The sequence below is a fragment of the Marmota monax genome, unplaced genomic scaffold (assembly GCF_021218885.2).
Source record: "Marmota monax isolate L192 unplaced genomic scaffold, Marmota_monax_Labrador192_F-V1.1 WCK01_AAM20220418_F8-fsc00013, whole genome shotgun sequence".
In the NCBI taxonomy this organism is placed as follows: Eukaryota; Metazoa; Chordata; class Mammalia; order Rodentia; family Sciuridae; genus Marmota; species Marmota monax.
In genome coordinates, this window is record NW_026692202.1 from 798634 (window position 1) to 816229 (window position 17596).

At 37.2% G+C, this 17596-nt stretch overlaps 1 protein-coding gene across 1 annotated transcript in view; it reads left to right on the forward strand.

The window, feature by feature from the left end:
- The window catches only part of Ak9 (adenylate kinase 9), a 134305-nt gene that overhangs the window by 23128 nt on the left and 93581 nt on the right, over window positions 1–17596 (forward strand). The window contains exons 8-12 of the mRNA XM_046430075.2: window positions 1065–1193; window positions 5052–5126; window positions 9295–9393; window positions 15872–16011; window positions 16092–16272. Of these exons, the coding sequence (XP_046286031.1) occupies window positions 1065–1193; window positions 5052–5126; window positions 9295–9393; window positions 15872–16011; window positions 16092–16272 (624 nt within the window). The remainder of the gene's footprint in view (window positions 1–1064; window positions 1194–5051; window positions 5127–9294; window positions 9394–15871; window positions 16012–16091; window positions 16273–17596) is intronic.

Consider the following 17596-nt stretch of genomic DNA (forward strand, 5'->3'; position numbering starts at 1 on the left):
AACAAATTATAATTATGAAATGGCTTCTATAGATAATGTGATTCAAATTGTGTAAAATATGTACATGTATGCGTTTATAAAAACTGGAAAGAATGACTAATTATGATACCAAGTATGATATGGAACACTTGCTATGTGCCAGGACAAGGGCAGAGAACTTTTACAGTATTATTTATTCCCTCTGCTTTGATCTGTTCTTTCTCTAGAAATCTGTGAGGCTCTCTCCCTTCCTTGCAAATTCAACTCAGATATCACTTTTGTGACCACCTGATATAAAACAGCACCTTCTCCCATCACTCTGCTTTATTTTTCTCATAGCAATTATATTTTCTGAAGTTTTGTTTATTTTTTTACTAGCTTATATCCTATCTACCCCATGAAAATAAACTCTATGAAGCATGACTCTATCTCCAGTGCTTACCACTACTTGTCTTATATTTATTTGCCCACTGTGTTTATGCTGTCTCTCTCAGCTTCAACATGAGCTCTGTGAGCCCAGTGTTAAACAGTTTTGTTCACTGTTGTATCTCAAGTTCCCAGAATAGTGCTTGGAATAAAGTAGGCACTCAAATGTTTACTGAATATTGAAGGAAGGAATGAGTGAACTACAAGCTTGAGTATTCTAAGAAAGTCCAGTTTCTCTATTTTGTCTTAAAAAAATCTGACATTCACCCCCACTCTTCTTATTAACTGGGGAGGAAAAAGTAATTAGTAAGTATCCAAGTCAATCTAATGCTTTGTTTCATCTAATGAAGACCCCTAAGAGTGTTCAGTCTCTCTTTTTCCCCTCATCAGTCTAAATGCTTTATTGAAACTAAACACATAATACATAACAATGAGATTATGAAAATACAGAAGTCAACCTAGTCCTCGTAGTTCTTTTGGCTGGTTGAGGCAGCTCAGTGATTTCAGACTCTCTTAAATAAAACCCTCTGTCTCTAATCTTCCCCTTCCCCCTGCTTCTCACTCTAGGTAGGCAAAGGAGGGAGGGATGTGGCTTAAGAGTTCATTAACCACTGACTTAAAGATAGTTTGTGCTTTTTTTTTTTTTCTTTTCCATTTAGGCATTTATAGCTGAAATGCAGATGGCAGCTGAAATTCTTCATCATCTAGTTCAGAGGCCTGAGGATTATTTGGAAAATGTCGAAAACATTATTCAACTTTATAAGGAAACAATCCTTAATTGTTTAGAAGTAAGAACAAGATAAAAATAGGATTATTTGGTATTTGTCCCTATTAAATAGCTTTCCCCCATCTTCATCTTCATGTACTATCATTTGATTCTCCTCGTGAACTTGGTATAAAGCTGTTAGATAAAGGCTTCCTTCCCATAGGCTGTTTCCCACAACCATTTTATTTTACCCTTACAAACAACTCTGTTGTTGAAAAATGACTAATGAACTGCATTATTCAAAAGTCACTAGGAAAAATTATGAATGGGGGCTAGAAAATTCATATTAAGAGACTATGTTGTAAGAACATTTTCAATAAATAATTTATGGGTTCATCAAAACAAATAGTCACTTAACATGCATTTTTTATTCTAAAAGGAAGTGTTAATTAGGTTAAATTGCAATCTAAAAAATTGTTATCCCCAGATTGGTTTCCATGGTTATCTCATGCACAGTTGATTATATGTAAACATGATTAAGACTATTACATATAGTAGTAGAAAAGTTTTAATTAAAATAATTAGTATTCCAAAGTATGACTACTGAGATTACAATTATGTGAAAAACGTATTTTATATTTTCAAAATTAAAGGAAGACTGCCAAATATAATCATTTGTGTTGGAAATTTAGTCAACAAACGTTTAATGATCTGGGCATGGTAGTGCACGCCTATATTCCCAGCACCTCAGGAAGCTGAGGCAGGAGGATCCTGAGTTCAAAGACAGCCTCAGCAAAAAGTGAGACACTAAGCAACTCAGTGAGACCTTGTCTCTAAATAAAATACAAAATAGGGCTGGGGATGTGGCTCAGTGGTCAAGTGCCCCTGAGTTCAATCCCCAGTATCAAAAAAAAAAAAAAAACCAAAAACATTTATTGAACTTGTGTACTTGGGAAGATATTATGATAAACAACAAAACTTTGAAAACAAATAAAAAACAATCCTAAAAATGTCTCTTCCCAATTGATAGAGACCTAAAATAATTTGTTTCATGTAGTTTATAATGCTTATATATTTTTAATATATATATTTTAATATATATTATATATATAATATATATATATATAATTAGTTGTAGTTGGACACAATACCTGAATTTTATTTATTTATTTATTTTATGTAGTGCTGAGGATCAAACCCAGCACCTTGCACATGCTAGGCAAGCGCTCTACCACGGAACCATAACCCCAGCCCTAATGTTTATATTTTTTAAGGACAAATGAGTGGATTATTTTATTTCTCATCATCTCTATCCCAAAATGAGAAACAAATTATTTTCTTAGATATGGCTTTGATTCCTCCTTCTCTCTTCTTCTATTACCTGCCTTTAAAATGAAGCATAAACATTTCCTAAGAGTACATTAAATGACTCTACATAATATAATTTCTTCCTTCAGTGAAAGTATCCAAAGTACTCCTTAAGTCACCAGCACTGAGTATGGAATAAAGCATACTTCTCAGATTCAGAATACTGGAAAACGATATTCATAGTGGAAAAATGCAAAGGCAGTCTCTTCAAGAAGAGTCGCTAGGTCATTTATCCTATCCACAGTGCAGTGCCTCCAGCGTGGAAGTGATAAATGACTGACAGATGTTCAGTCGAACCAATGACAAGATTACAAAGAAGCCCAGTAGAGTAGAGGAAGGAGACCAGTGAAAGGGAGGTGGAGAGAGAAAAGGCAGGTGCTAGGAAATTAAGTTGACCAAATTATGTTGTGTGCATGTGTAAATATGTAACAATGAATTCCACTAATATGTGTAATTGTAATGCACCAATAAAATATATTACAAACCATTGCCAATACCAAAAAAAGAAAGAAAAGAAAAAGGAAACCAGAAAGTCACTTCAATTCATTAAATGTAAAACTTCTGGAAAATCAATTAATCAAACATTCATTCAACGTTAAAAGAAACAAACTGAAAAATCTCCCCACTATTGTGGGCTGATCACCAGAAAACACTCTCAGTCCGAATTTTGTCCGAATTAGAGAGTCTTTTATTTAGTCAGCTGGGATTGCTCCCTGCAGGACCCAAACTGTCTCTGCCAGGAACAGCACTGGGTCCCAGTTCTACGGGGTTTATAAGAGGAAAAACCACATCCTCAAAAACATAGGTGCAAGCAAGCAGGAGACACAGGCTGAGAAAACAGCAGAGCAAAAACAGACAACCATTTCCTGGGTTCGAGCACATTTGTGGGCATATGAAGTATAGTAAAAAAAAATTTTTAACATCTTAGAAACAGCTTATATAACAGTTTCACATGGGAGTCATAAAAATGGAGTTACCATGGCTATATTATATTTATCTGTAACTATATTAACCTATGGGCTTATATTTATCACCTTACACTCTTCTATCTTATTTCTAACAACTTAAATCTTATGTCTTACAGTTACATTATTATTTCTTCTAATTTATAACTAGAGCAGTTTAACATTATTTATTCTATAACACATATCACATAATCCTTTTATCCTATTTATTAATATTTCATAACCTACAATCTATAATTTATAATCTATAATCTATATTGATTAAACTCAGACCATAACACTATGACAAAATATTTAAAGCTTTGATTTGATATATATAAAGACCATAAAAATGATTTTCTGAATACCTGTAAGTTCATTCTGAGATAAATGGACAATAGATATGAGCAATTAACAAATGAAAGACAAAAGGGTAATAAGCCACTAGAAAAAATGGTCAGTGTCACCTATAATAAAGAAATGTTCATCTAAATAATGAAATGTTATTTCCATAATCAAATTTTATTTTTTAATTATTTTTTAAAATATTTTTTTAATTGTAGTGGACACAATACCTTTATTTTACTGATGTGGTGCTGAGGATTGAATCCAGGGCTTCACACATGAGAGATGAGCCCTCCACTGCTGAGCCACAGCCCCAGCCCCTCCATAATCAAATTTTAAAAGATAAACAAGTGATAAGAATTTCTCCTGCTAGCAAGTATATGATAAAGCACTCTTATGCTTTGTTAAAAGGAATGGAAATTAGTATGGCCCTTTTTGTTATTGTTGTTTTGTTTTCTAAAAAAGAACACAACTTTTAAAACTTTAAAAGTACTTAAAAATGCTTGGAAACAACTTGCTCAATATTATAAATTGCACAACTGTCAAGAAACAGAGGAACATATTAAATAAATTGTTCTATAATCACAATATCTAATTTTATAAAGCCTTCAAAATTATATTGGTAGTGATCTTGTAAAAGTATAGATAAAAGTTAATTTTGATGTTATGTGAAGAAGTAAGCTTCAAAGTTATATGTATATTCTGGTCACAAACATGCAAAAGGATTTTCTCATGGAATAAATAAAAGATGACAGGAAAACAGTGGTAGTTACCTTGGGTAGCTGGATTAGAGATATTTTAGCCTTCTAATTTTTTTGTCTTTTAAATTTTCTATAAGAAAAGTGTGCCTTACAGTAACAAAAGTATGTTATATTTTTAAATGATGCTAATATCTGTATGAAGAAAGTCCTTAATTTAAATTTTAATCACTCTTTTATTGTATCAAAACTAGAAAGCAAAAAAAAAAAAATAGAAAGCCTATAAAATTCATGGTATGGGCTCCTCTGAGGTATAATTCAATGATAAAGCACTTGGCTAACATGCACAGCCCTGGATTTGGTCCCCAGAACCATGAAACAAAATAAAATAAAATAAATTTGTAGTAAGAAGGCTAATTTGGGCTTTTGCAAAAGATGTCTTCAGCACAGAAAATAATGTGCATTATAGCATGTTTAAGGTAAACAAAGAGAGCTTTTCAGATTTCTTCATAGTTAGTAAGATTCTGATCTTGTATTCAATTTTCTTACAATCCTGATATATGTTTTCTTTTCTGTTGTCTACAGGAAGTAATGGCTGAACATAATCCCCAGTTTCTCATTGAGCTAGATGGAAATAAGCCACCAGAGGAGCTCTTTATGGTGAGTGCAATGTTCAATAAGAATATCTTACAGTTGGAAAATTTAAAAACCTTTTACAGTATTGTACTTACCTTAATACACATGAATATATTTATATCTTAACATCATTAATTTTTAAAAATTTTGTTTTGGTACTTTAAAATTTAATGTTATTTTTATTTATCTGTTCATATTAAAATCAAAACTACATTTAATACTACACTTGATCTTAACCAGAAGGCCAGATGACATCAAAACCACATTTTGAATTTAAAAGGTCTGTTTGGGTGGGAAAAAAAAATAAAAGGTCTTTTTGGCCTGATGCTGTTGGCTCATACCTGTAATTCCAGTTGCTCAGGAGGCTGAGACAGGAGGATCACAAGTTCAAGGCCCTATGCAATTTATTTTTTTAAGAGTTTTTGTTTGTTTGTTTGTTCGTTTGTTTGGTTTTTAGTTGTAGATGGACACTATACCTTTATTTTTATGTAGTGCTGAGGATGGAACCCAGGGCCTCACACATGCTAGGCAAGTGCTCTACCATTGAGCTACAACTGCTGCCCAGCTCTATGCAATTTAGTGAGACTATGTCTCAAAGTAAAAAATAGAAAGGGCTGGGACTGTGGCTCAGTGGTAAAGTGCTCCTGGGTTCAATTCCTGGTATCAAATAAATAGAAGCTCTGTTTGAGGTACTACTTTCTAGTACCTCAAAGAAAATTAAGTGGCAATCAATAAGCATCATTAAGATGCTTCATATCATTAGTCATTAAGGAAAAGTAAATCCCAACCTTAATAAGAAAACACTTCATACCCATTATTTAAAAAATTAGAGAGAAGGGGGATAATAACAAGTGCTGGTAAGGATGTAGAAAAAAAATGAAACCCCAAAAAGTAATAATAAAAAACACAGTAGCTATTTCTGGAATACATAATCAGTGTCTGGCATTATCATAAGCTCCAAGGATATAAACATGAAGGAGGGAAATGAGTCCACATGTCCCTCCCCTCATATAGTATCCAATATGTGGGGGGAAATAAATATTTAAATGGTGGTTTAATAAATACTGTTATTGGAGCTCACAAAAGAAGAACAAAACCTAGTCTGGTAAGGAGGGCCACTGTCTGAAATCTCACTTATGATGAGTAAGAATTAGACCTCGAAGGCTAGGGGAGGGACAGGGAGCCAAACTCTTCTATGCTCAGGGGAGAGTGTGCAAAGACCCTAGGGGCAAGAAAGAGCAGGTGAATTGTAGGAATGGAAATAGGAAGATGACATAGGAGGAGTACAGTAGTGCAGAGACTCTAGAACCAAGCAGGGACTGCACCAAGAAAAACCTGGGACTTAAGGAGGTAAGGCATTTAGGCCTCATTATGAGGGAGGTCATAGCCAGTGAAAGATTTGAAGCCAGAGAGTGAAAATGATCCTTTTTTTCATTTAAGAACCATCACCCAGACTATAGAACAAGAGAAAAATGGGAGAAGAATCAAACTGAGGGTAGGAAGGCTAGTCTTGGCTTCTGCAGTCATCAGATAAAAGACAGTGGCCTAATCTAGGGTAGTGACCATAGGAATGAACAAAGGGGACAGGTCTGAGACATATATAAGATGTCTGCTTGAAGAACTTAGTGAGTCACTTAGCATAGGAGTTAGGGGGGACAGAAAAGTCAAAGATAACCCCCAGTTTTCTGATTTGATCTCACTGGTGGCAATGGGGTAATAGTGCTAACAGTGAAACCAAATCAAGGTGAAGCTCCTCACTTGGGATGTGCTCTTGCCAAGATCACTAGAGATCTCCTCTTAACCAAGCCAGTGGTCATTTTTCATCTAATTTAATCTAGAAGCACATTTGATACATCTGACCATGTCTTCCTGCTCTCTCCTTTCCATGGCTTCTTAGATTTCCCCTGCTTAATTGCTCCACTACTCCTTACTGGACATTCTAAATCTCTCATCTCTAGTGTTAGACCCCAGAGCTCACTTCTGTCCTCACCCCTTAGGAGACTTCATCCTAAGGACTTCAAATACTTCTCAATACTGGCATCTCTTAAATTAATATTTGCTACAACTTGCATGGCCAAATGCTAGAAACTGGCAAGGAGTGATGGGAGATTAAGAAATACACACAAACACTTATAGAGAGAAAGCTGGGACCGAGTGGGACACCAACCTCTGATGGAAGAACAATGACCCAGAGCTAGCTCAGCAGGGTTATTATATAGGGTCTCACAATCAGGAAGTTAGTGCACATTGTTGTTTGTGTACTAAAAAGTTACAGAACTAGAAACATTCTTGTAACTATTATACTGTTGCAGTGCTAGGAACATTCTGTTATTATCCTGCTGTATCCAGGAAGCCCATTGTCCAGATTTTCTGCAAAGCAGGGAGGCTTGAAGGTTGTAGTGCTTAGAAGATATTGTGGTCATCTTGTTATGCTCAGAATTCTCTCTCCCTGGCAGCTGGCATCTGGGCACAAGTTCAAGTTTGTTATTGTACTGTACCTTTGCACAGAACTTCCTCAGGCAGGGCATTACCGAAGCTCCTGGGAAATCTCATCCTGCACCTTTGCACAGAAAGTCCCCAGGGCAAAGCACAGCCACAACTCTAAGGCAGTCAAAAACCATGATCCAAGTCAGTACTCTCCACAAATATTATTATCCCACATCTTTCCCCTGAATTCCACACTGGTGTACTTGACTGCTGCCGAACTGCTACATATCCAGTTTGATGTCTAACCGTCATTATGTATAACATCTGCCCAAATGTGTTTCTCCCTCAGTTGCCTCTTTCAATACATGTCAGCACCATTCTTCCTATTGCTCTTCTCTTTTTTTTCTCACATCCACAACCCATTCATCAGCATACACAGCAGATTTCTTCCTCAAAATACACCCAGAATTTTGTTTTCTACTTGGACACACTAGAGGACAGAAGATCTAAGAGGTTTGGTTGAAAATTTCCAAGCTTATTAAAACCCCAGTCTTGCCGGGTGTGGTGGTGCACAACTGTAATTCTAGGGACTCAGGAGGCTGAGACAGGAGGATACAAGTTTGAGGCCAGCCTCAGCAACTCAGTGAGGCCCTAAGCAACTTAGCAAGACCCTATCTCAAAATAAAAAATAAAATCAAAAGGACTGGGGATTTAGCTCAGTGGTAAATTCCCAGTACCATGCCCTCACTGCAAAAATTATTTAAAACCCCAGTCTGGAATTGGTACCCTGCTACTTCTGCACACATCCTATTTGTGAAAGCAAGTTACAAGGAGAACCTCAACATTAGAGGGTAAAGAAGTATACTCTACCCAAAATTAACTAGGCAATTAATCAATGAAACAAGGGAAGGATGAATTGTGAATAACATAATCTTCCACAGACCACCACACACCAACATTATTTTTTGTTTCTCACCATCTCTCACCTCAGATTCTAGTTACTAGCCCATTGTTTTTCCAGTTTCTTCCACATAGTTTGTGTCTACATTAGTTTTCTAGGGTTACCATGATCTATCCTATGTCTTACCAACCGGATAGCTTCAAATGACAGAAACTTATTCTCTCCCAGTTCCAGAGGCTGGAAGTACAAACTCAAGATATTGTCTTGTTCCCTCCAAATCCTCTAGGGGAGGATCCATCATTGCCTCTCCCAGCTATGGTAGTCCCAGGTATTTCATGACTTATGGCAGCATTGCTCCTGTGTCTCCCTCCACCTTCACATGGCTTTCTTCCCTTTGTCTGAAGAGTTCCTATAGACCCAGACCTCTAGAGCCATGAATATTCAGGGACCATAGGGCAGAGTATCATGGGTTGAAATATGTCCCTCAAAAATATTTGTTAAAACCCTAACCTTAATACCTATGAATATGACCTTATTTAGAAACAAGGTCTTTACATATTCAATCAGGTTGAGATCATGCATAATTAGGGTGGGCTCTATTTCAATATAGATTAGGACAAGAAAGTCAGACACACAGAGAGAAGATGGCTATGTGACAACAGAGGCAAAGTTTGGAGTGATGCATAAACAAGTCAAGAAACACCAAAGATTGCCAGCAAACACCAGAAGCCAGGAAAAAGTGATCAAGGAGTCTACCTGGAGGTTCAGAGGAAGCATGGCCTCCAATAATGAACCCATCACTTTTTCAGAATGTTTGAGATATTCAGATGTCAGTGTATTCAAATGTTTGTTCTTATAATCCAGACAGTTATAGAACGACTCAAATATCTGAACCTAAAAAGAGCAGCTGTTGTGACCAAACTTCAGAGTTCAGAGGAAGAAATGAATGATATAACGGAAACTGTAAGTTACGCTTAACTGTTTGAAAACATTTGTGTTCAATATGTGTTGTAACCTTAGTTTGTATCTTTACAAGGTCTAAAAGAAATTTCAGGATACCTTTTTAAAAATGGGAGTTGGGAAGAAAAAAATGGTTTGGGGAAGAAGCTATAATATTAACACAATATTCTATTAGATAACTAACTATAACACAACAAGATTTTTGAAACAAAAATGGGCCAGGCATGGTGATGCACGCCTGTAAGCCCAGTGGCTCAGGAGACTGAGGCAGGTGGATCACAAGTTCAAATCCAGCCTCAGCAATTTAGCAAGGCCCTAAGCAACTTAGTAACACTGTGTCTCAAAATAAAACAAAAGGGTCCCATCATAAATAGATAGTTCTTGTGTGTTTTCAAGGACTTTGGATGAATATTCTTCAGCTAAAGGCAGGTAGTTTTTAGAGAATCAGTACAGCATAATGGTAATGTTCAAAGCAGCGATTTTTCAGCCCTGACTGCATGGTGGATTCATCTAGGAAGCTTTTAAAATAAATCAGTGCCCAAAGCAGTTAAAATAGAATTTCTGGGATAGGAACCTGGCATTAAATCAAACAAAACAAAACAGGATATGACATCAAATGCATATACAACAAAAGAAAAAAATAGATAAGTTTGACTTCATTAAAATTAAAAGCTAGGGGCTGGGGTTGTGGATCAGTGCTAGAATGCTTGCCTAGCATGAGTGAGGCACAGGGTTCAATCCCTAGCACCACATAAAATAAATAAATTAATTAATTAAGGGTATTGTCTCCATTTATAACTAAAACACATTTTTTAAAAATTAAAAGCTATAGCTCAGTTGGTTGAGTGCTTACCTCACATGCACAAGGCCCTTGGTTCAATCCCCAGTACCACCAAAAATAAATAAATAAATAAAAATAAAAGCTTTTGTGCATCAAAGGACACTATCAATAGAGTGAAAAGATAACCCATAAAATGGAGAGAATGTTTGCAAATCATACATCTGATGAGGGACTAATGTTCAGGATATGTAAATAACTTCAATTCTACAGCAATAGAAGAATCCAATTCATAAACGGACAAGGAACTTGAACAGACATTTCTCCAAAGAAGACTGATAAGTGGCCAACAAGCACATAAAAAGTTGTTCAACATCACTAAAATCATGGGGAAATGCAAATCAAGACTATAATAATTTTGAAAAGACTATAATGAGATACCACCTCATACCCATTACGATGATTCTCATCCAAAAAATAGGAAAAAAGTATTGACATATTGGAAACCTCTTGCATTGCTGGTGGGTCATAAATGGGACAGCTACTGTTTAAAATGGTTTAATGTTTCCTCAAAAAGTTAAATAAAGAATTACCACATGATCCAGCAGGTCCACTTTTAGGTACTATCCCCAAGAAAATTGAAAGTAGGAACTCTATTAGATACTTGAACTTTAATGTCTATAACAGCTATATTCCCAATAACCAGAAGATAGAAACATGTCCCAATGTCCATAAGTGGATGAATGGATAAGATACACACACACACACACACACACACACACCTGATAGAATATTATTCAGCCTTAAAAAGGAATGAAATTCTGATACATGATAAAATACAAATGAACCTTGAAAATACTGTGCTAAGTGAAACAAGCCAGACACAATAGAGCAAATATTATGATTTACACAAGATACCTAGAATAGGCCAATTCATAGAGTGAAAAAGTAGAAGTGAGAGTGCCAGGACCTGAGGAGAGGAGAATAGTGAGGTATGCTTCATAGGTGGAGTTTCTTTGGGGGAGGATGAAAGCGTGTTCTGGAAATAGTGTTGGTGGTTGTACACATTGTCAATGTAGTTAATCCCCCTGAATTGAACACTTAAAGATAGTTAGCTAAATGGTGAATTTTATGTTATGTATATTTTACAAAAAAAAAAAAAAAGAACTTTCTAGGAGAGTCTACTGTAGATCCTGAGGGGGCAGGGGACTCACTGGTTTAAAGGAATAAGAGAGGAGCAAAGACCTTTATGAGAACTCTAGCTATGGGGAATTTGGGAGCTATAACTGCTGATGAATTTGTAGAGAGGGGGAGTGGGCCTGGGGACATGGTAAAGGAAGCTCAGTGTCAGGCTGGCACCATGCACATGGAGGATACCAGCATTGGTTTCTAATCAGAATAACCTGGATTTGAAGTCCAGCTCTGCAGCCTACCAGACCTGTGGGATTTTGTAATTTTTTTTCTTTATTCAATGATTAAGATAAAGGGGACAGTAACTATTATGGCATTGTGTTATTGTAAGGATTACATGAGATCATACTTGTAAAGCACCTAGGACCAATAGTGACATTCAAAATATCTAACAACTGAATTATGAGGCAGAACTGTCTTCATGGACCTCTCACTGGATCTTCTGCTTAGAAGGGCTCCACTCTTAGTTTAATGCTCTGCTGTTGCAATCTAGAAATTCTCAACTAAATTGAGAACAAGGACTTGTATTTTTTATTTTATCCCATGTCTTACAAATGAGCCTATTCAGTGCCAGGTCATTCACCCAATGGAGATAGAGCCTTCAGTAGAGCTGAGAATCCTGCTGTGCCCACCATAATTATTTATGTGATGGATCATAGGAAGGGCCAGAGTTTCTTTAGGAGAGGTTTAGGCAGGAGTGTCTCCTGAGGGCAGTGGCTATCATTGTTAAATTTCTCATGCCCTCCTCCACCCTGACCTCAGTGGTCTCACATAAGCCTCGGATTCAGTCTCTCCCGTTTTCTGCCTGAAAGAGAGATGGTGGGAGTGTGGGGGGAAGGGTAAGTGAATTAACTGAGGGGAGTGGGAGGTGGCTCTGGCTACTAGCACCCCTTTTCAAAGACTTCCAACCAGTTATCCTGTTTTATGCTCCCATTCAGCCCCCTTCAGAGGTACTTGGTATCACCCAGGCCGGTGTCTTTCTAGGATTTTGGAGTCAACTGGCTTCTTATCCCCATCCACCCCAAATCCATCCTTGCCACGGCAGATATTTTAGCTTTTGCCTTTCTCTGATCTGAACCAGTTACTACTAATCAATCTGCTTTCTAGTTTCCAAAACTGTATAGCCACTGCTGGTCAGTTTCCAGCTCTGACCATCATTTTGGTCTCTTCTTCCATTCTCCGTGTCTTTGTGTACATATTCCTTTTTTTATGCCTCTGCTGTCATTTTAGGGAATTTCAGGGAAGCAGTAAATATAAATGCAAGAATCCATTCTGCCTAGTTTAACCAGAAGGTAGTCCTTATCAGTTTTAAGTCTTTAATACCAAACTCATTCAAAAACTCCCCTTCTCCCCACCCAGCACCTATTATAAGTGTGGCTTGAGGAACAGGAATTTGAGAAGGGAATGTGGTCTGCTATTAAAACACTTTTCCCATGTTTGGACAGGAAGGAGGGATGATAAGGAAAGAGTGACCACCTCTTGACTCCTCTGGGTAGTTTCCATCCTAGTTTATTGTCTATGGGCTCCTTGGAGAAGGCTGTTGGCACCACTTGCCCCATCAATGAGGTTCTTAGTCTTAACACTTCCAGCCCTCAGTGAGGACTCTCATGCAATATCCTGGCAGTGTGCATGCCTCTTTGCTTTCAGATTTTACAATGGTCCAGGCAAGACCACAGTTCCCAGTCTCGTCTGTGCTCTGTGCTCAGTTCTAGAGCCAGCAGGCATATGTGCTATCCACATCTGAGTGTCAAAGGCAGTCTGGGACCTTTCCCCCTCCCAGGTGCCTGGTGTGCCATCTTGTCCTAGTTCTGTCATTCCCTGCTAAGATAGCACAAAGACAGGTGAATCTTTTGACAGTCTTTGAGGTCTGGAAGTTACCAACAGAAATGATTGCTTGTACCCAATCAACAAATGGGCCAAGGACCTGAACAGACACTTCTTAGAGGAGGACATACAGTCAATCAACAAGTACATGAAAAAATGCTCACCATCTCTAGCTGTCAGAGAAATGCAAATCAAAACCACCCTAAGATACCATCTTACTCCAGTTAGATTGGCAGCCATTATGAAGTCAAACAACAACAAGTGCTGGCGAGGATGTGGGGAAAAGGGTACACTTGTACATTGCTGGTGGGACTGCAAATTGGTGCAGCCAATTTGGAAAGCAGTATGGAGATTTCTTGGAAAGCTGGGAATGGAGCCACCATTTGACCCAGCTATTCCCCTTCTCGGTCTATTCTCTAAAGACCTAAAAAGAGCATGCTACAGGGACACTGCTACATCGATGTTCATAGCAGCACAATTCACAATAGCAAGACTGTGGAACCAACCTAGATGCCCTTCAATAGACGAATGGATTAAAAAAATGTGGCATTTATACACAATGGAGTATTACTCTGCATTAAAAAATGACAAAATCATAGAATTCGCAGGGAAATGGATGGCATTAGAGCAGATTATGCTAAGTGAAGCTAGCCAATCCCTAAAAAACAAATGCCTAATGTCTTCTTTGATATAAGGAGAGTAACTAAGAACAGAGTAGGGACGAAGAGCAGGAGAAGAAGATTAACATTAAACAGGGATGAGAGGTGGGAGGGAAATGGAGAGAGAAGGGGAAAGTGCATGGAAATGGAAGGAGACCCTCAGGATTATACAAAAGTACATACAAGAGGAAGTGAGGGGAAAGGGAAAAATAATACAAGGGGGAGAAATGAATGACAGTAGAGGGGGTAGAGAGAGAAGAGGGGAGGGGAGGGGAGGGGAGGGGGGATAGTAGAGGATAGGAAAGGCAGCAGAACACAACAGACACTAGTATGGCAATATGTAAATCGATGGATGTGTAACTGATGTAATTCTGCAATCTGTATATGGGGTAAAAATGGGAGTTCATAACCCACTTGAATCAAAGTGTGAAATATGATATATGAAGAAATTTGTAATGTTTTGAACAACCAACAATAAAAAATTAAAAAAAAAAAACATTTAACTTTCAGTCATGTGCTAAATAGAAAAATGCAGTATCTTACTTTAAAATTTTTCACTTTGGAATATTTGAAGATAGGAGGAAAATTTTAGATAGTGTTTGTGAACATCTATCATTTTATATGAATTGGTCTTATGTTCTATCTTAGTGATTCTGTCATGAAGCATATTTTTACTCTAAAGAAAAGAGGTGGAATATAATTCTCTCTCTTGAAAATATAAGAGGAGTACCATTTATGATGCATTTCTTTAGGTTGCTCTGGTTTAGATAATGTCTACCTACATCTGTACAATGTGGTTATTCTCAATGTTATCGTCATGTTTCTAGAGAAAGAGAAGTATTACCTGGAGTGATAGAAGATTATTCTACATGGATGTATGGCAAGACCCTCCCTCTTATTTGTTTGCTTATTTCTAGTATTGGAGGGAAGTTGTAAAAGAAAAGGAGGTATAAGTTCATTGCTTACCTTCAAATATCTGCATGTTACTAATGTCCTTAAAAATTGAAATTATGGACATAAAATTTCCTTTTGTTACTTTATTTAGCTATATTTAAATAAAGAATTACATATCCAAAAAAAAAAAAAAAAAAAGAAATGATTGCTTGTGGCTTTTGTCCCAGCGGCTTAAGCACTCAGACCTTTTGCCCACCCAGGGACACCACTTGCCGGGTTGCTCGTGACTAAAACACTCAGGGGTCACTCCAGGGGAACTGGGCTAATTTGGCTGCGTGAAATAACCAAACAAGAGACAGAAATACCTTTTTCTTTGGGGATGCTGTGACGGCTCCTCTGACCTTAAGGGGAGAGAGAGAGAGGTTGGTCTCCCACAATTGCTGAGGGAGATTTAAAGTTTCAGAATGAAAGTTTTACCCCTTATAAGTAAATGCAAAAACAATCTGTATATAACATCTTACTATTTAAAAGCTTAGATAAATTGACTAAAAATCTGGTACATTTTAAAACTTTTTCCATAAGAATTTTTGAAGGGCTGAGGATGTAGCTTGCTGGTAGAGCACTTCTCTAGCAAACACAAGCACTAGGTCCAATCCCCAGTACCACCAATAAAAGAAAAACATTTTTAGAATCTGATTTTTTGCGGAGATATGATAGAGAATGTCCTTTCTATCCCATGCTCACTCTACCACATAATAAAAAAATGTTCAGTAAAATTGAAATAAAATTGAAATGAAAATTAGTCTCATTAAACCTGGGGACAAGTACAAAATGTTGTGATTAAGAAAAAGCCCTGGGGCTGGGGTTGTAGCTCAGTGGTGGAGTGCTCGCCTAGCGCGTGTGAGGCCCTGGGTTCGATCCTCAGCACCACATAAAAATAAATAAATAAAATAAAGGTATTGTGTCCAGCTACAACTAAAAAATAAATATTAAAAAAAGAAAAAGGTCCAAATTTGCATTCAACATTATTTCTTAAATAGTAAAGCATCATCAAATAAGAATCAAAATATTTGATACCGCTCCCTTTAGCACAATTTATGCCCACATTTTTCAGTGTATTATTTGTGATTTGCAGGACGAGCTATTTCGTACTCTCTCAGCTTATAAACTTATTGCACCAAGATACAGATGGCGCAGAAGCAAATGGGGACGCACATGTCCTGTGGCTTTAAAAGAAGGTAACATTTATTCAGGATTACCAGATTTTTCTGTGAGGTAAGTAAGACTTTCAGAGCTTAATTTTAAAACTTCTCCACATATGTTTTCAGTTGCTTATTGTTACGATGTATTTTAAGTTTTCTAGGTAAAATATACTGTCTTTCATCAGAAGAAACATTAAAAAGTTTTTTATTGAATCCACGTCCATTTCTTCTTCCACCTATGCCAATACCGCCATGTAAAATATTCATCTTTGGACCTCAATATTCAGGGAAAACGACACTTAGCCATTTGATTGCAAACTATTACAAAGGAAAGGTAACTACCTACTTATCTGCTCATCTATCTATCCTTGACTGTAATTTGTAGGATTTCATTTCTATTGTTTTCTGCATTTCACACTGTCAGCTGGGAAATTACTCCACTGAGCTCCCAGTGGGAAAGACATCTTCTTTCCTCCTTCCGGTTATTGGCACTTCTCCTGCTTCCTAGAAGCCCTCAGATTTGAATGTCCTGTCACCCAGATGATGCCACCTATCACCTTCTTCCACTCTGTTTCCTGGGTTGCACCCCCCTGCCTCACTCTCAGTCTCCCCACGGTCCCACTCCTGCCCTGATCCTCAGTGATTTCAACATCTGCAAAGACGATCCTCCCAGCTCCCTGGTCTGTCAGTTCCTTGTCCTCTTCTCCCCCAGTGATCTTATTTACTCAGTAAATGAAGAGAAATTATTTATATCTCAGACTGGAGTAACAGCAGTAAAGGTAGTAAGAAGCAGGCAGATCTGGGATATAACTTGAAAGTAGAGCCAGATGTTTTGATGAGAGATTGGACTGTAGAGAAATTATAAGAAGGTCAGTGTATGTACAGTGTTATCTATGAAAGGAGGAAGAGCATCCCGTGGTGGTTGAAGACGTAGTCAGAGCAGTGCAGGTCATGGGAAGGTTTTGGAGTGATTCAAAATGCTGTTAGATTCTTTTCAGCACAGGAGTGACATTTTCAATTTGCCTTTAACTTCTTTATTATGAAATATGACAAATATACAGAAAAGTGAAACTCCCTAAATCATTTTAAAATAAGCCTTCCGTATAACCACCACCCCAGGTCAAATATGAAATGTTTCCAACACTCCAGAAGACTTTTCCATGTCTCTTCCCATTATAAGTCCCTACGACAACCTGCCTCCACAAAGGAGGTAACTGCTGCCTGTTTTATGGTATTTGTTTCCACACTTTCGTGGTTTTAGCATATCAGACATCATGGAATACTTTTGCATGTTTTTGAAAGTTATTTTTTACTTGTCAATGGATGTTTATTTTATTTACTTATATGTGGTGCTGAGAATCAAACCCAGTGCCTCACACATGCTAGGCAAGCACTCTACCGCCGAGCCCCTAGTTTTGCATGTTTTTTAAGCTTCGTGGGCTTAAAAATTTTATATTTTTTGTGCCTGGCTTCTTTCACTTAATATTATGGTTGCAATATTTATTCATGTTCTATACATAGCTGTAGCTCAATCATTTTATGATAAAATTCATTCAACAGATGAATTATAATTTATCCATATTTGGGTGTCAATAAAACTTGATGTATTATGAATAATACTGCTATAGATAGTCTTGTATGTGTCTCTTGGAGTACAC